We start from the raw sequence: 19590 nt of genomic DNA on the forward strand, positions 1-19590 counted from the left end.
AATGGGCGTTATCACACGTGGCTCTACCCCGGCTGCTGAGTGACGGGCACCTCAGAGGCAAGGGTCACAGCAATGTGTGCCGCGGACAGCCCCAGAAGTGTACAACGGCCCTCACTCCTTCCTGCCCGTGCACCCGAGGTCGTTCAGAAAGAGGACCACTGGGGCGCCTGGGTGGCACAGCGGTTAAGCGTCTGCCTTCGGCTCAGGGCGTGATCCCGGCGTTGTGGGATCGAGCCACATCAGGCTCCTCCGCTATGAGCCTGCTTCTTCCTCTCCCACTCCCCCTGCTTGTGTTCCCTCTCTCGCTGGCTGTCTCTATCTCTGTCAAATAAATAAAATCTTTAAAAAAAAAAAAAAGAAAAAAAGAAAGAGGACCACTGCCACCCCTTGGCCCTCAGGCTGTGGAGACCCCAACGGTGCTGGCTGCTCCCCCGGCTCCCACACCCACTCTCCTGGCACAGGCGTGGCCCACACCTGCCTTCCAGCTGTGCGGCTCCACCCCTGCCAGCAGGGCACATGTCCGCCACAGCAGCTGACTCACATTGTCTACATGGGAAAGTTGGTTCTAACTCGAAGTATCTGCAGGACAGATGGGCCCAGATGCAGTGGGGGCCCAGCCAGGCATGACTAGGCGACCACGGGGCACACAATGGTCATTCCCAGTGTCAGGGGGCATTCTTTTTTCAAAGATGTTATTTATTTTAGAGAGAGCCTGTATGTGCATGTGAGCATGGGGGGAGGGGCAGAGGGAAAGACTGAATCTCAAGCAGACTCCCTGCTGAGCAGGGAGCCCGACATGGGGCTCCATCCCATGACCCCGAGATCACAACCTGAGCCAAAACCAAGAGCTGGACTGAGCCGCCATGCGGCCCTCAGGGAACACTCTTAATCCTTCCATCTTGGTTGAAAGTGTACTTCCTAGTTTTCCTCAAAGAACATGTGCCACTTTTGGAGACCTCACCGTCAAGTGTTTGGTCCACACTGGGCCATGATTCCAGAACAAGGCCAGTGGAGCAGACAGCAAGCCATGGGCACAGTCCAGCAGGGCACCCCGGGCAACTGCTCCAGAGAATACACAGCACCAACGAGGCCGATGTGGACGCGTGCACACGATGTACAGTGTACGCAGCACGGTACCGCCATGCAAAACCAACCGTGGGTAGCTGGGGGGAGCGGGCGGCAAGTGGGGAGGCCTTGAGTGCGGGCAGGGGCGTGCAAGAACGGTGCCCACTCCCTAGGGCTAGGAGCCCACAGCGAGCAGGAAGAGGCACCACCCAGCATCCGCCTGCCTTCACGCTTCTCCCGCAAGGCCTCTCCGTGGAGAGACGGAGGCAGGAGTCCCGGTGAAGGAGACGGAAGATCCAGCGCAGTCCCTTTTCCACTGCCATGATCTCTTCAAATATCTGCAGGCAGCATTTCCAAAACGCCAGTAAAAAAAACATTTGGGGGGAAAGGAAGCTCCAAGGCTGGAGGGCTACCATGGAAACGGATCTAAATACAGGCTGCAGCGGTGAGATCCCAGGCGCTCAACCAGACATAGCGCACAGGGACCAGATGCTGGCACAGAAAGGCGGTGTGCAGTGATGACCACTGGACCCAGGGGGGTGGGGCAGCTACAGTTCACCAGGCCAACTGAGCGTGTCGTCCCAGGGCCCCCTCAGCGGAGCTTTTCCCAACGTCCCTGTCATCAAGCAGATGCAGCCTCAACCTGAAAACTACTGCTAACAACAGGGAGCTCTTTGCCGGCCATGAAGCAGCCCCACTGACCCACATCTGCAGGCCCTCGTGGGGGGCTGCTCCCCTCCTTCCTGACTCTGACATGAGGTCTGCTGCTTCTGCTGTTTGAAGAGTCTGGGGCTTGTTTTCCTTGGGGGCACAGCAGGATTCTCTCTATTCTCTTACATGGGACCCCACGGTGGGGGTGGGCAGGCGGCCCCAGAGCAAGTCAGGGAGTCAGTCACCCCTATGCCCACCCGTGCAGCCCACCTCCAGTTGGGGCACAGGCAGCAGGCTGAGATGTCAGCAGCACCGCCTTCCACAACGAGAGGAAAGAAGGACCTGGAAGTGTGTTCTCCTGGGAAGACGCGAGCATCTGAAATGACATTCCTCCTACCGTATTCAGCTTCCCCAGGGACTCCTGGAACATGCTCAAGCGTTTTTAGGTCACAGCTAGTCCTACCACCCACTTACCATGGAGCTCAAGCAGCAGCGGAACAGAAGGCTCTTGGGGAGCCTGCCTGCACTGGGACACTGTGCACAGAGAAGGACTGCCCTGGGCAGGGGCCTGCGACCCGCTGGGGGACCAACGCAGACTTGCCTCCCGCCCCTCCTGCAGGTCCCAGGAAGAGCATGCCAGTCACCCTGTGGAGAGGATGCTGCCCAAGCGCACGGGGGCTCGGGCCACTACTGCGGACCTCTGAAGGGCACCGGCTGCCTCCCTGCCAATGGCCCCTCGCTGACCCCCAGGCTGTGCCTGCCGTAAGCCACAGCATAGCCCATGGAGGGGAGAATCTCCTTCGGACCCCACGACACGACGGTGCCGCCACAGGAAGCGGCATCACTCGCGTCATCGGCGACAGAGTGCACCGCAGCAGGCTGGCATTCCTGACCGCCGTCTGCCCCAGACCCTGAGACGAACAACCCACACACTCACTCCACAGGCACCGCTGAGCGGAAACAGAGGCCCAGCGCCCAGTTCCAGCCAACACTGTCCCCGCGCTGCCTCACACAACCCTGAGTCTAGAAGCCCAGAGCCTCCCCCAGTTCCCAGGCAGGAAAACAACAGCCCCGAGGCCAGCGGCTGAGTGACTCAGAGCTGGCACGTGAATGCAGGGTTCTTTACTCCAATCTGTGGCCCACATTTCATAAAGGGGAAAGAAGGCTGCAGTCAGGAAGTAAAAAGCCAAGCAGGAGGGTTTCGGAGGGTGACGAAAAACAGACCAGGAATCGGGCATAAAATAGGCCTGGAGCCCGGCCCCAGAGCCCACTTATCGAGGCAAAGGCCCAGTCTGCCCGCCTGCCTGCAGGATGACCCACACGTCACATGGTGCGGGGACACAGAGCCAGGCCCAGAAACAACGCCCACGCATAAAAAGGACAGGTCCACTGGAAGGGACACTGTGAGCAACAAAACCAGAGAGGGGACATGAGTGAGGACAAATGAACAATCACACCAATGACTGAGTGAGTGGGGAGAGAGAGAGAAGCCTCTCCTCCCAGGATGATCTCAATCTATAATGGCAAAAGCAAGGACGGGAGCAGAATCGCAACCTGGCGGCCACCTCACCAATCACGGCGTCAGGCCAGAACACTCGATGGTTGCTAAGGTTCGTGGGCAAAAGTACACAGAGAAACAAGATGCACACCGTGTCTCAACACACCTCCCCACAAGACATCTACGGAGTGACAAAGGGGACACAGGAACACCTCAGCAGAGAAGCGCGGCGGCCACTGCCACCACCTCATCTGGTCATAGGGGAGCACCAACAAAACCACACCAAGGGACAGCCTGCCAGGAAAAAAGGAAGTCCACACTCCTGAAAAGTGTCAAGATCCTGAGAGACAAAATGGAGGAACTGTGCCCCAAATGCAATGATGATCATGGGTTGCCCCCCCGGGGCTGGGATTAGAGACAATACTGGAAGGACGGGTGACATGGGAGCAAGGTTCAGAGGAACTCTCAGCAGCCCCTGGTTGCAGAAGACACTGGGGACACGGGAATTCTTTGTATGATCTTTGCAACATTTTACTTTGCAGACCTGAGTTATCTACAAATGCGAAGTTTTTTAAGAGAGCACAAACAAACAGAAGCTGAGAGGAACAAGACAGAGTACATGCTGGCCTTACTCAGATCGAATCCAGGCCTCCACACCTGGCTCCTCTGCTCACAGCCGACCAGACGCGCCCGATACAGTCATATCACTCCCAGGTACCTCACAGCAAGCTTCCAGACGAGGCCGCCCATGTACCCAGGCCCTGCTTGAAGCCCCAGTCCTCCGTCAGGCAGGCGCCCAAACTCTGCCTGTGATACACCGGGGGCATCCCAGAGGGTTCCACTTCCAGGCACGAGGTGTGTAGTCTGGATTACTCCCACTCCGTGGGTCTGGCTCGCAAGCCCGAGGCCTATGTGGAGCAGGCCCCGGCACACACGCTGTCCCACTGAGGCTCATGCTTCCAGGAAGGCTGAGCACCTGACCTCTCAGGGAAATGCCACAGCAGCTTCAGGGCCTGGCTAGGGAGTCTGAAGAATGTGAAGTTGTACTAAAAGGTGACAGGGACAAGCAGAACAGACGCCAGTGTGGAAGGCAGTACACTGAAAACTCAAGGGACGCAGAACGTTATTAGGTCACAGCCTTCATTAGATATGCTCCAAGTTCAAAGGGTTATTTTTTGACCCAACTTTAAATTTGAATCATTCATATACTCACCTGGTACCAAGTGCCAACTATGTGCCAGGCATGTTCCAGGAGCTGGGATTTAGGGTGAACAAGGTAAAACAGGGCCAAGGGCACTGCCCTGATACCAAATCCAGACAGACTCCACTAAAATAAGACAACTACAGGCCAATATCACTGATGAACACGGATACTAAATTCCTAAATAAAATACTAGCAAAACGCATCCAGCAATACATTATAAACATCATTCACCACGATCAAGTGGGACTTATTCCCAGGATGCAAGGGTGGTTCAATATTTGCAACTCAGTCAATGTGATTCATCACATCAATAAGAGGATAAAAACCATATTTTTACTTCAATGGATGCAGAAAAAGCATCTGACAAAGTACAACATCAATTCACAATAAAGACCCTCAACACAGTAGGTTTAGAGGGAACATACCTCAACATAATAAAGGCCTTATATGAAAAACCTACAATATCCTACCTGATGGGGAAAAACAGCTTTCTCCCTAAGATCAGGGGCAAGACAGGGATGTCCACTCCCCACTTTTTTTCAATGTAGTACTGGAAGTCCCAGCCACAGCAATCAGACAAGAAAAAGAAATAAAAGGCATCCAAATTGGTAAGGAAGAAATAAGACTTTCACTGTTTGTACACGACATGACACTAGATATAGAAAACCCTAAAGACTCCACCAAAAAGCTACTAAAACTGACAAATTCAGTAAAGTCGCAGGATACAAAATCACTGTACAGAAATGTTACATTTCTATACACTAATAATGAAGCAGCAGAAATAGAAATTAAGAGAACAATCCCATTTACAACTGCACCAAAAATAATATCTAGGAATAAGCTTAACCAAAAAGGTGAAAGACCTGTACTCCGAAAACTATAAAACATTCATGAACGAAACTGAAGAGGACACCAAAAAATGGGAAGATATTCCACGCTCATGGAAGAACAAATACTGTTAAAACGTCTACACTATCCAAAACAATCTACAGATTTAATGCAATCCCTATCAAAATACCAACAGCATTTTTCACAGAGCCAGAACAAACAATCCTAAAATTTGTACAGAATCAGAAAAGACCCCAAATAGCCAAAGAAATATTGAAAAAAGAAAAGTACAGTTGGTGGCATCAAGATTCCAGACTTCAAGCTGTATTATAAAGCTGTAGCGATCAAAACAATATGGTTCTGGCACAAAAACAGACACATAGATCAATGGAACAGAATACAGAACTCAGAAATGGACCCTCAACTCTATGGTCAACTCATCTTCAACAAAGGAGGAAAGAATATCCAATGGAAAAAAAGACACTCTTCAACAAATGATGCTGGGAAAATTGGGTATCCACACGCAGAAGAATGAAACTGGACCATTCTCTTGCACCATACACAAAAATAGACTCAAAATAGATGAAAGACCTAAATGTGAGACCTAAAACCATAGAAATCCTAGAAGAGAACATAGGCAGTAATGTCTGACATCAGCTAGAGCAACATTTTTCTAGATATGTCTCTGGAGGCAAGGGAAATAAAAGCAAAATAAACTATTGGGGCTTCATCAAAATAAAAAGCTTCGGCACAGTGAAGGAAACAACAAAACTAAAAGGCAGCCTATGGAATGGGAGAAGATATTTGCAAACGACATATCCAACAAAGGGTTAGTGTTCAAAAATCTATAAAGAACTCATACAAGTCAACACCCAAAAACCAAGTAATCCTATTTAAAAATGGGCAGGAGACATTTCTCCAAAGAAGACGACCACATGGCCAACAGACACATGAAAAGATGCTCCACATCACTCATCATCAGGGAAATGCAGATCAAAACCACAATGAGATCCACCTCACACCTGTCAGAATGGTTAAAATAAAAAAGACAAGAAATATGGTGAGAATATGGGGGAAAAGGAACACTCGTGCACTGCTGGTGGGAATGCAAACTGGTGCAGCCACTGTGGAAAACAGTATGGAGGGTCCTCAGAAAGCTAAAAATATAACTACCATATGATTCAGTAATTCCACTACTGGTTATTTACCCATAGAATATGAAAACGCTAATTTGAAAAGATACACACATCCCTAGGGCATGGGGGGGGAGGGGGGGGCTCAGTAGGTTAAGTGTCTGCCTTCGGCTCAGGTCATGATCCCAGGGTCCTGGGATCGAGCCCCGTATCAGACTCCCTGCACAGCGGGGAGTCTGCTTCTCCCTCTCCCTGTGGCCTTCCCCATCCTCATGCTGGTGTGCTCTCTTTCTCTCCCCCACTAATAAGTAAAATCAAGAAAGAAAGAAAAGAAAGAAAAGAAAGAAAAAAAGAAAAGAAAAGAAAGAAAAGAAAGAAAAAAAGAAAAGAAAAGAAAAGAAAAAAAAGAAAAGAAAAGACACATGCACCCCTATGTTTACTGCTGTATTATTTACAAGAGCCAAATTATGGAAACAGCCCAAGTGTGCATTGGTAGGTAAAGAGATAAAGAAGATGTTGTATATATACACAATGGAATATTACTCAGCCATAAAAAAGAATGAAATCTTATTATTTGCAACAACGTGGATATCTAGAGAGTGACTAAGTGAAATAAGTCAGAGAAAAATGAATACCATGATTTCATTCCAATGTGGACTTTAAGAAACAAAACAAACGAGCAAAAGGAAAAAGAAGAGACACACCAAGAAACAGACTGGTAACTATAAGAACACACTGATGGTGACCAGAGGGGGTGGGGATGGGGAAACAGGTGACGGGGATGAAGGAGTGCACCTGCCATGATGAGCACTGAGTAATACATAGGATTGCTAATCACTGTATCCACGCCTGGGCTCCACATACACAGCTCTCAGCTCCTCAGACGCAAGGCAGCCAAGGCCAAACCCAAGGCCCCCAAGAACTAGCCCCTCGCTTGCTACTCCCTCCTCAGCTAACATCAGCTCCACCCTTCCGGTTGCTCTGGGCAAATTTTGAGGGGGAGGAAAAAAGTGCAGGTATACCGAAAATCCTAAAATTTAAAAATGTGTAAGATTTATTATTACAGTTACTAAAATACTATAAATAAATACTAAATATGACCCTTGAACAATGCAGAGATTAAGGGCACTAACCACCCCTGCACTCAAAAATCCACGTGACTTTTGACTACCTAAAAACTTCACTAAGAGCCTACTGTTGACCGGAAGCCTCAGCAGTAACAGAGTCAACGAGCACGTTTTGTATATTATATGTGATATTCTTACAATAAAGTAATAAAGTGTTACGACACTGAAATTCTAGAAAAACCTAATACAGGACAAATAAATAAAACCTAGCCTGTTGTTAGACAGAAAGACTCAATAATGTAAAGATGCCAATTACCTCTAATGTAAACACAAATTTGACGTATTCCAATGAAGACTTCAACAGAATTTTCATATGGAAAATTTTTCTAGAAAAGTTGGGGGTGGATACAGGGACAGAGAGACGAAACACTAGTCCCACCAAGTTTAAAACATATTACAGCAGGGACACACTTGGATGGTTCAGCTGGTTGGGCATCTGGCTTCAGCTCAGGTCATGATCCCAGGGTCCTGGGATTGAGACTCGCAAAGGGCTTCCTGCCAGTGGGGAGTCTGCTCCTCCCTCTGCCCCTCCCCCTGCTTGTGCTCTTCTTGCTCCCCTCTCAAATAAATAAAATATTTTTTAAAAACAACCATATTACAATAAAGCTCTGGTAAACAAAACAGTCTAGCACTGGCAAACTAAGAGGACTGAGGGTTTAGTATCTGTGAATAAACAGAACGCAGAAGGAAAAACACAGAAACCTACACAAAGCCCATCAGAACCCAACATAAGTCACAGAGAATGGCATTTCCAATAAAACCGACGCAGCAAAGGTTAAAAGTAGCCAAGAAATGGGCCCGGGCCACTGGCTGGCACCTGGGGTGGGTCAGGCATCACGGTCAGACACCCCGGCAGTGAGGAAACTGGTACAACCCCCTGGGGCCGATCTGGCAACACCTATCAAAATTACACACACCATACCCTTTGACCCAGTCACTCCTGCCCCGGGAATTCGTTCCACAGATACCCACACATTGTCCAAGACACACTTCCAGCATATTGAGTGCAGCATCATTTGTGACGGCAGCAGACCGGAAACAACCTAATTACACTCCCCCCGGGGACTCTACACAACGACGCTACACCACAAGGTGGGTACTTGGAGGTGGTCCGGAGGAACCTCGGCTACAGTCAGTGTCACCTGGAAAGCTTCTGAAAATCCTGACACATGGCCCACCCAGGACAGTTGAATCAGATCGCGGCGGGCAGGCCCAGAAATGAGCATTTTAAAGTCCCAGTGATTTCAAGGCCAACTCAGGTTCCAATGGTCATCTCCAACATTCTCCAATGCAGCCGAGCTGGGTCCTAACCTGCAACACGGGGACCTGACCGGGGCACCGTGAGGACACAACAAAGCACATGCACCAGGAGAGCGCCCGGCAGCGGGGAGACCCCAGCACCCTCGGAGGTGTAACAGGAAGGCCACACACAGCACAGCGTACAGAACGGGGGACAGGAGAGAGACAGACACATATACATACAAATACGAAAAATAAAAATTATATAAAACGTAAACATTTGCGAAAGAAAGCACGCACAATGGGCCCCTTTAGGGAGAACGCACTCCCACTACACACTCTTGTAACTTTCAAAAATACCCTAAATGTAACTGCCAATTTACTTCACCAGGTAACAGTCAGATAGTGGGAAACTCAACATACCGCAGCCTGATGGTTCTTTCAGGTAAAGCTGTGCGCCCAACGTGGGGCCTGAGCTCATGACCCCGAGATGGAGATTCACGTGCTCCATCACTGAGCCGGCCAGACACTCCGGGTGGTTGTTTCCTTTTAACAAGTATATCGTGAGAGGGGCGCCTGGGTGGCACAGCGGTTAAGTGTCTGCCTTTGGCTCAGGGCGTGGTCCCGGCGTTATGGGATCGAGCCCCACGTCAGGCTCCTCTGCTATGAGCCTGCTTCTTCCTCTCCCGCTTCCCCCTGCTTGTGTTCCTTCTCTCGCTGGCTGTCTCTGTCAAATAAATAAATAAATAAAATCTTTAAAAAAAAAAAAAAAACCAAGTATATCGTGAGAAAATAAAAGAGAAATAAATGATGTGTGGCTGGAGCCTTATTTGTAGATTTCAACAAATCTTTATTATTATCTAAGTAGGATATAGAAAAAAACTGGAAGCTTAAACACTGGTTTTAAATATTTACAAATGAAATGATGGAGTAGAATTTGCTTTATGATGACACCGGGAAGGGTCAGGTGCTGAGGCTGGTTTGTCACATCGTGCTGTCCGCTCTCCTTTGTATTTAAATTCTACCTATGCATACATTTTTTGCAAGGTGCACATATGTCCTTTTCAATTAAAAAAAAAAAGCCAGCATACAAAGTTACATTCTTTAATGTTCTAGAAAAACATTTAACTAGAAGCTGCTTGTTGTCAGGTAGTTCTGCTAATAGTTGCTTTTTTCTTAACAAAGCAAAGCAAACACCCAAGTTCAGGCCTCTGAGCGCATGGACTCTTGAGTCCCCCAACCCTGGCCCTATCTTCTAACTGTATGATTTTAAGCACAACTCTTCACCTGTGAAAAGCAGCACCCTAGGTCGTCCGTCCTGAAACACACACTTCCAGGGGGACGAGCCCTCCAGGTTTCCCACACGCCTCCTCCCGCTGCACATGCGCACTCCACCCCCCAGGCTAGGATGCAAGGTCACTGCTCCCATACAGTTTCAGTACTGAACACAGGCAACAGAAGTCACTGTTGTAAGATATGCAGGCCAACCTCTTCTAAAAACGAAGCCTGTTAAAAATGCACTGCGAAATAAAAACAAAAACGCAGCTTCTAGAAAGAAAATAAGACTCGTAATGAACAACTGAAATCAGACTTCCTGACTCGGGATTTAGATCACATCCTGTGGAGGGCTCTGATGTCCAAGGTTCATAGAAAACGGGCGGCTTCAGACCAAGTGGTCCGATGGCCAGGCAGCAGCTGCTAGCCCGGAGGCCACGGGACATGGACCCCGAGGCCACTCGCCCAGACACAGCCCTGAGCGGGCAAGAGTGGATCCACAGGGAAGGTTGGCAGACATCCCCAGAGTCCTGGCTTCCTGTCCACTGCTCTCCGCGTGCAGGACGCCAGCTCACACCCTCGTGTGGGCACAAGAGCCTCCTCAAGGCACACAACACTCAACAGCGGATGACATGAATTCAAAATCAGCAACAGGGAGGCAGGAAAGGCTCAGCACACAAGGTTCAGCAAAACAGAGGCCACAGTGTAATACGACCGTATAAACTTCTACGTGCATGTGTGTGTGTACACTAACACACACACACACACGCGTTCACATACACAGAAAAAAACTAGAAAATCTCCCAGAACTTTAACAGGGAACAGGGGGATGTTTTTATTCTTTAGACACGTATCTTTCTTTTCCAAATTATCTACCTTGTGCAAAACTAGAAAGAGAAATGGACGGCTTGTTTTTGTTTAAGAGGAGGAGTACTATTAACAGCAGCCCATACCTACGGGAGCGCTCACTGCGCACCAGGCATCACACTCAGCAGGCGTGATGCACGACCTCAGTCAATCCCCTCCATTAGCCGATGCAGTGGGTATTTGGGGTGGCATTCTGGTATGTCCACATGACTCCACCAAGGGGCACCTGAAAAGGCCGGGACCAACAAGCAAAGGACCCGTTGAGAGACAAACCCAAGGACCCAGCTCTCGGGTAGCAGATGCCCCGGCAGGGAGCAGCACCTTCCGCTCTCCTAGCAGCCCCCCAGGGCCGTCTAGGGCCCAGAACCAAAGGAGAGGTGCGAAGCACACATCAGGGGCTCCCCTCACACAGGGCCGAGCAGCTCTCAGCCCCAGCGTTGAAACACGTGAACCGAGCAGCGTGAGCGGCAGCGAGATGACACACGGGCTCAGAGGAGGCACAGGGACCTGCAGGAGAAGGGAGGAACAGAGGCCCTGCAAGGCTCTGCTGAGGGGTGGGCACGGACAGGAGCACGGAGGAAAGGGGCAGTACCCGGGTCTGCAGGCAGCGGAACAGGGAAGGACAAGCAGGACAAGGACAAAGCCTCTGCCGAGGGTATGACTAGGAAGCCTGACACCTCTCCTCCGAACCCTGCCATCCTCTGCCCAGGAAGCACCCTGACCCCTCCAGCAGCTGCACACAAAGGCCACGCCACCAAAACCAAAGAAAGCACCAAGCAGCTGCCTAGCACCCTGTACTCTCCCAGGCCTCCGGGAGGTGGGTCAGCAGGCCAGCGGTTCCCTGACACCCCTTCCTGCGCAGGGGGCGGACGGCCTGGGGGTACCCAGCGCACACACCGCTGCTCAGCATTGGCAGCACGGGAGCACCCGTCCCTCACCAGGCACAGCTCCCAGAGCAGAGACGCTCTTTCCACGTCGTAGTTTACTCTCGGCTATTTTTCCTTTCTCTTTCTTCTCTTTTAAAGAATTCTGCTTCTGACTTATAAAGGGCAAGTCCAGACAGGGCACAACAGCCTTTGTGGACTCAGGCCGGCAAGCCAGCGCCAGCAAATGCAATTATCACTGCGTTACCTACAGCGACACCTGCTGGCCTAGAGGTGGGCTGCAGGAACTATGCTGGCCACGGCAGGGAACAGACCCCAGGCACGGGAGGAGACCCCCAGGTGCAGAACAAGACCCCAGGCACGGAACGCAAGAGGGGAGCACCACTAAGCTCTGAGAGGGGCCTAATGGGGCCTTTGATGCTGCTGGTTTCTGCACCCCTCTCCTTTCCACGGGACTAGTGATGTGAGTGGCAGTTCCGAAAACTTCCGAGCAGCCCAGGAGTCCTCTGAGCCTGGGGCCCAGAACTCAAGGCAGCACCTCTCACGGGGTGTGTGCCGTGGACGACTCCGTGCAGACACAGGCACCTTGATTTCATCTCAGGTCGTTATCTCGGGGTCCTGAGATCGAGCCCTGCGTCAGGCTCCACGCACAGCACAGAGTCTGCTGGAGATTCTCCCTCCCCCACCCCCCCGCTTGCAGAGCCACATGCTGGCTCTCTCTCTCAGATAAATAAAATCTTAAAAAAAAATTATTATCAGATATGTAAAGAAGCAGGAACATGTGACCCAAAATCAGGAGAAAACAGCCAACAAACCAAAAAATTACAGAGATGATGGAACTAGCAGATAAAGACTTTAAACAGCTATTACAAACATATCGAACAACTTCAAGAAAACAATGAACATAGAGATCAAAGCCACAGAAGAGAATCCACAGGAAATGCAGAGCCGAAAAATACATCGTATGAAACAAAATCGTCCTGACAAGTTTAACCGAAATTAGACACTAAAGGAATAAAGACAGTAAAGGTGATGACAAGGCAATAAAAACTGCTCCAAAAGGAGGCACAAAGAGAGTCTTGAAAGGGGGCACACACAACAGAGGCGGAACAAAGCCCAGGAACCCCCGCAGTACAAACTCGGAGAGCACCACCTCAAAGCAGGTCGTAACCAGACCGCTGAAACTAACCAGAGATATCTTACAAGCACCTGAGCGACCCATCAAGGGGAACAAAGAACACTCGCTTCTTACCAGAAGACAACAGAATAACAGAATGACATTCTTTAAAGTGTTGAAAAGAAGTGTCAGTCTGGAATTCTAGAGACAGAAAACACCTTCTCAGAAATGGGGATCAAATAAAGATTTTGAGACAACTGAAAACTGAAAGAATTCCTCACCAGCAGACCTGCACTACACTATGGGAAATGTTGGAGAAAGTTCTCTGGGCTGAAAGAAACTATCGGATCTCTGCGCTCAGCCCAAGACCCCGCCCACATCCAGGCCGGGGACCCTAATTTGCCCCTTTTCGACCCAAGTTCCACATTCCAGCCCTGCTCTTCTGCACCAGTCGGGTTCGCACACCCGACACCTGCGGTCTCTGAGCCCCACTGTTCAGCCTGGCCTTTCGCTTGTGCAGTCTTGCCCCACGTCAGCTTCACAAAATGCATTTCCCCCCCTTTCTGCATTTTATGTCGCTGCAGCCTGTTGGCTTTGCTTCACCATCTAGGAACTACAGAAACACCAACACAGGTCAGAGAGAACGCACAGAGAAGGAAGAACCGCAGCGAGGTTACGACAGAGGAGGGACAACGGCGGGAGCAGTCCTATCCAAAAGGGAAGGCGGCAGACTGTGCTAGGACTGAGCAGGCCGGGAGCATCAGGCTGCCTTTCACATACCGCCACAGCTCGCACACGAGGAGCGAGCAGCTCTTCCTCACTCCCATGTGGGGCAGCGAAGGACCATATAAGAGGAGTGTCACGCCAGGAGGCGAAGTCCCACAGGGCCGGATGCAAGGCCAGCGGCACACCAGCCACGTGGCTCGGGCTCATGGACAGTCACAGCGGCCTGCGGCAGGTGCTGGCACTCTGACCACCGCTTCACAAAGGAGAAAACCGAGCCACAGGTAACACTGCGTGCCAAATAATCCATTTACTAAGTGGCAGTCTCCAAGGGGACTCCGGGCCCACGGTCACCCATCCCACCGAAAGGACAGTGGGCCCGCTCCCAGCAGTGCTCTGACGAGAAAGAACAGACCCGAGACCCCAAGCCAAAGCTGCCACACAGGCAGTCAGGTCTCAGGGGAAGCCTCTGGGCGCCCAGTGCTCTAATTCTGGCTCTGGCTCTGAACAGGCCATTCGACAGGCAGCTTGTTACCTTGCCTTCGAGGGAGGAAAAGAAGACAGAAGCCAACTGACCTCCTGTCCTGTGTGACCAAAGCACAGTAACGCGGTTTGCAAACATAAATGCGGAGACAGAGTCGGCACGGTACCACGTGAGAACCACTAATGGACCAAACCAACCACCAATGCCGAGCAAGAAAGGAACGGCAAAGTAGAAATTCTTACTTGGGAAGAGCTGGGGGCTCCTTCGGAAGTTCGGCAGCACCCGACTGAGCTCCCGGTGGCTCTGCCTCCCCCGAGCTGGGGGCCACCTCCGGCCCGGCACCCCGTGGGCCTGGGGGTCCCTGAGGCCCGCCCGAGTCTGCGCCGGGGCCAACCTCCACCTCCTGGCCCGGGGCTGGGACCGGCTCCTGCTCGGCGGTGGCCGCCACGGCCTCCTCTGCCTCCTTCCTCCTGGCCTTCTCCTCCAGCTCCTTCCTCCTCTTCTCATCGTCCTGACGGGCCATGTGGTCGAAGGCTGTGAATACCTACAAATCAAACATCAATCCAGCTATGAGTTCGCCTGCCCAGAACTGGAGCACACATGCTGTAGAAAGTAAACTCCGGTTCAGAAAAGAAGGACAAAACAGGAGACCACAACGCGTTCCCACCAGCACAACGCAAACACACTTCAACTTCACCGGAAACCGCCACGGAGCAATCTTTAGTAGGGGTTCCAAAATCAACAGGAGCAAAACCCTGTAAGCCTCGGTATCTACGTGCCCACGAGCCCAACTCTGCGGTCGAAAGGACACGTCACTACATGGTCTCCCTGTCCTCCTTTTTCTCACAGCACCCAGTAAGACTCATTTGCCACGGAAAGAACACACAGTCCTGGTACCAAGAGCTGTAAAGGTGCCAACAATTCAGACTCAAGAAGAGAAGGTGGGAATTGAGTGAACCCGCAAAGTATAAGCAGGATAACCAAGCTGCTACTATCTTCCCACACTGCACAGGTGCAGGGGAGGTGTGGCTCTAAGAAAACCTGGCAATGGGGGTGCCTGGGTGGCTCAGTCCGTGAAGTGTCTGCCTTCAGCTCAGGTCATGATCCCGGGGTCCCAGGATCGTGTCCCGCGTCAGGCTCCCTGCTCAGCAGGGAGTCTGCTTCTCCCTCTGCCTCTGCCCCTGCTCATGCTTTCTCTCTCTCCCCCAAATAAATAAATATGGAATCTTACAGGGGAAAAAAGGGAAAGAAAACTTGGCAATCAATTCCCCAAACCACCATGTACCTACAATGAGCAAGGAACACAAAAAATCCAAACGACAGTTCCCACCCTCTAAGAACTCGATATTGTGGTGTGAGGACCAGCCTTACCCTTTCCTGGGACACAGGGGCATCCATACAAGCGCTAGGACTCTCCACCCACAAAGGCCACTGGAAACACAGCGTTTTGTGTGCACCTTTCAAGGGCACAGACCCACTGGCGACAGCACCAACAGGAGGGGACGTGAGGAGCAACCACGGTCCCTCACAATGAGCACAGCAATGCACACTCTGGTCCCAGAAATCTAAGAAAGTTCCTTGGGGGGAAGGGGCTCTGCAGCAGACCCTGAAGAAAGGTGCGTGTTCCCAGGAGACTCCGGGAGGAAATGCCACAGCTCTAAGAGGTGGGGACATCTACAGTAGCTGGAGGCAGGAATGCTGGGAGAGCCTCTTGGGGGCGCTGGGGGGGACAACTGTTACATACCATCTAGCAACCTTGCTCTCTGCTATTTACCCAAAGGAGCTGAAAACATCCGTACGGAAACCTGCACGCGGGGGTTACAGCACATCGTTCATAAATGCCACAACTCGGAAGCAACCAAGGTGTCTGTCAGTAGGTGAACGGTCCATCCAGACAAGAGAATATTTATCACTCTGCACTAAAAAGAAATGAGCTACCACACCGTGAAAAGATCTAGAGGAAACTGAAATCGTGTTACTAAGTCAAAGAAGCCAATCGCAAAAGTCTACACATATTCTGCATGACTCCAATTCTAGGACATTCTGGAAAAGGCAAATCCACAGAGACAGTAAAGATCAGGGGTTGCCGGGGTATGGCGGGAGAGAGGAAATGAGGACATGGAGCACGGGAGATCTTTCCAGCAGCGAACACACTCTGGGTGGTGGATACCTGTCATTATGTGTTTGTCCAAACCCCATAAAATGCGAATCGCCAAGAGTGAACCCTAAAGCCAACTAGGGCTTGGGGGTTCCGGGGTGGACTGCGTGCACAGGTTCATGGGACTGTAGCAAAGGCCCCCTCTGGTGGAGACACTGACAGCAGAAAGGGCCGGGGAGACAGAAGGTGCTCGGGCAATCTCTGTACCTGCCCCTCCGTTTTGTCCTGAACCTAAAACTGCCCTTAAAAAACGCTGACAAGCGAGTAGGTGCCCCGCTCCAAGCAGCTAGAATGCACACGTCTACCAAACAGTCCCGTTCCCTGCACAGAGCAGGAAGACAAAACAAAAGGTCACTAACTACTGAACTAGGCCACGTGCTTTTACGTTCTCTCAAAACCTTCAGGAAGATGCCGTGAGGAGGGCAGCACTGACGTTTCAAAGATGGGGAAAAACTAAGCCCAGAGAGGCTAAGGAACTTGCCCGAGGTCCCGTCAGGGAAAGAGGAAAGCAAGAAGTCATCCAAGCGTCACTCCACGGAACGGCCACACACGCTGAGGAAGACACATGCAATGCTACTGCAGAAACCAGGCATCGAGCCCAGACCCACATGACTCCCTCAGGCAGCCTGAGCCCCAGAGGACGCCTCCCACCCCCGTGTTTATGGCACCTGACTTCGCCCTCAGAGCCACTCATCCTCCTGACGTCCCAGCCCTTCATCCTAACTCCCCATAAAAAAACAACATCAAGGACTCTGTCCCCTCAGCCTTAGGACCTCCCTGGACGCAGGGCCTGACCCTCCTCACCGTGTCCGCGGCCTCTGCCGACTCTGCCCCACCCCCAACCTGCCACCTGCTTCGCCTCTCCCGTGGCTCCGCGCTCTGCAAGCACAGCGCTGTGGGGCTGGCAGAGAATCTGTGACCTCCTGTCAGCCTTCTCTGCTGACACAGAGGAGACTCTCCCAGCAGGTTCAGTGAGGCCCAGATGGGGCCGGCTTTCCGGGTTCTTGGGCAACAGGCCTCACTGAGCAGGCTTCTCAAACTGGACCCAGGATGAGCGCAGGGTAACAAGCAGAGAACAACAGCTTCCCGGGACTCGCCCTCAGCTGCCCAACAAAACAGCTGGGGCACGTCTGCTTTCTTAAAGGTCCTCGGGCACTGTAGACTGTTGGCAACCAACTCCAGAGACGCTGGAGAGAGGCCCCTGGGTTTCTGTGGAACCTTCTGCTCTGCCCACTCCCTTCATCCCCAACCTCGCATGCAGCCCCCTGCTACTCCCATCCCTCCACTGGGACAGTCCCCCAAAGTGCAGCCCTCCACCGTCAGCTCCTCTTTCCCTCAAACCACTCTGGTTCCTCATCTCCCACAACACCCTGTCCCGTGGTTCCAATAGCCCACGAGCAAGGACTTCCATTCGCAATTCTAACTTGTCTAAAACAAAGCTTCTCCCCCTCAACTCAGGGGACAGTTCAGTGACTGCATTATCATTACTCCAGTCACCCAGGTTTGAAACCTCGTGTCATCTCCGACTCATCCTTCCCCTCCCTTCACTACACTGGTCACCAAGTCATACACTGTGACCAGATCACCTGTAAAAGGAGGACAAAAACCAACCTTTCAGGTTGGTGGGATTAAATAAAGTAACACCTGAGGTGGTAACTAGTACATACTAGGTGCTCAGTAAACGTTCTTTCCGCTTCTCCAGATCTTTCCTGCAATACTTAAGTTCTCCCACCCTGCTACGGGCTAAATAATAGAGCGTTAAGATCCAGAATCCTAAAGATGAGGTTCTATGTTCCAGCTCCATGATGTCTGGTGAAATCACCTAACCTTGCTGAAAAGGCACCTCATCCGTCACATGTGGCTGGACCATGTCTATTTCACCAGAACATTCCTAAGTGCCTTTGAGAAGCCATCCAACAGCTTTCCGACCACTCGGATGGTGCCCCCGGCCACTGAAGCACGAGAATGCACCGTATTATTTCCGGTGGTCCCTCCAACACCCCGAGCTTCTGTGTCTCCACGCAAGCACTGAGGAACAGGACACCCGACCGAAGCAAGACTTCAGGAAACACCATCTGCTAGCGCCCTACAAACTGTAATGTGCTACGGAGATGTGGGAGGTGCCACCAGCAGTTCTATCTTCCCAGGTTCCTACCAACAGGCTCAACCCCACTTGCCCTGCAAGACGTTTCTCTGACTTCCAAACCACCGCTTCTATCCCGTTCCCCGCAAAAGGCTTTGTCCCCTAGGAGGCCCTGCACGGTTGTGTCACCGTCTGGACAGCAGCGAGCACGTCGCAAGAAGGGACTCGTCCCCGACCAGGCACATCGCCGGTGCTCGGCCGATGCGTGCGGCGGCTGACGACGCACATACCGTCGGTAAACACCTGCTCGCTGCATCATCACTGCTCCCCCGTCCCCAGGGCGGAGGCAGCGCGCACCGCGGCGACGGCTGTGACCTGGACTCACACCCAGACCCCGGACCCCCGCCCCCACACGGCTCCCGCCCACACGCAAGAGCCCCGCGCGTCCGCGGCTCCCGCAAGACAGAAACTCCAGCACCCAGCGGCGTCCCGGCGGCCTCGCGGGCGCGGCCGCGGCAGGAGGGAGGCGGGGCCGGGGAGGGCCAGAGGGGGAAACTGAGGCAAGGAGCAGCGGGCTTCCCCCCGCCCACCCGAGACCCCGAGCCCGGGCCGCCCGCCCGCCGCGCTACCTGCAGCACCAGGGCCTGCGCCGCCCCGGGCGGGAAGCCCATGCGGTCGGACGGGTGGCGCAGCAGACGGTAGAAGTCGGTCTTGCGGTAGAGGAAGCCGAAGAGCACGCGCAGAAAGTCCTGGACGTTGCCCACGTGCTGCAGGATGCCCAGCAGGGCCTGGTCGTACAGCTCGGCCGCCCCGGGCTCCATGGCGTCGCCGGCCGCAGGGACGCTGCTCACTGCGGGCGCGGCCCGGACGCCGGCCCACGGCCACTTCCGGCACGCTGTGGTAACGGCTCCGCCGCCGGCGCAACTTCCGGTCCGCGCCCGCCCGGCCCCCGCTTGTCGGGACGAGCTGGGTGGCACCGGGGAGCCCCTGCCGCGAATCCCGCCTCCGCCGTCCGGTCGGCTTTCCCCGGGCAGCCTCACGGAGAACCACACGCGAGCCCCGAAATGGCTTCTAGGAGCGAGAATTCCCGGGCCGGGGGGACCAAGAGCGCTTAGCGGCCATGTTACAAACGGGCGGAAGGGGTGTGGCTCGGGCCGCGTCACGTGAGCCCCGGTGTTGTCACGTGGTGGGCGGAGCGCCGGTCCTGTCTGGGTAGAGAGATGGTTTCGGGGGCGGGAGTACCCGCAGCGGGCG

At 52.6% G+C, this 19590-nt stretch overlaps 1 protein-coding gene across 1 annotated transcript in view; it reads right to left on the reverse strand.

Moving 5' to 3' along the window:
• Positions 1 to 19466, reverse strand: part of NUDCD3 (NudC domain containing 3) — a 58277-nt gene extending 38811 nt beyond the window's left edge. Inside the window, exons 1-2 of the mRNA XM_034664956.1 lie at positions 18966 to 19466; positions 14338 to 14639 (exon numbers count right to left, since the gene is read on the reverse strand). Coding sequence (XP_034520847.1) covers positions 14338 to 14639; positions 18966 to 19157 — 494 coding nt within the window. The 5' untranslated portion in view covers positions 19158 to 19466. The remainder of the gene's footprint in view (positions 1 to 14337; positions 14640 to 18965) is intronic.
• Positions 19467 to 19590: the final 124 nt, after the last annotated feature.

This window comes from Ailuropoda melanoleuca, chromosome 1, assembly GCF_002007445.2.
Source record: "Ailuropoda melanoleuca isolate Jingjing chromosome 1, ASM200744v2, whole genome shotgun sequence".
Classification (NCBI taxonomy): Eukaryota; Metazoa; Chordata; class Mammalia; order Carnivora; family Ursidae; genus Ailuropoda; species Ailuropoda melanoleuca.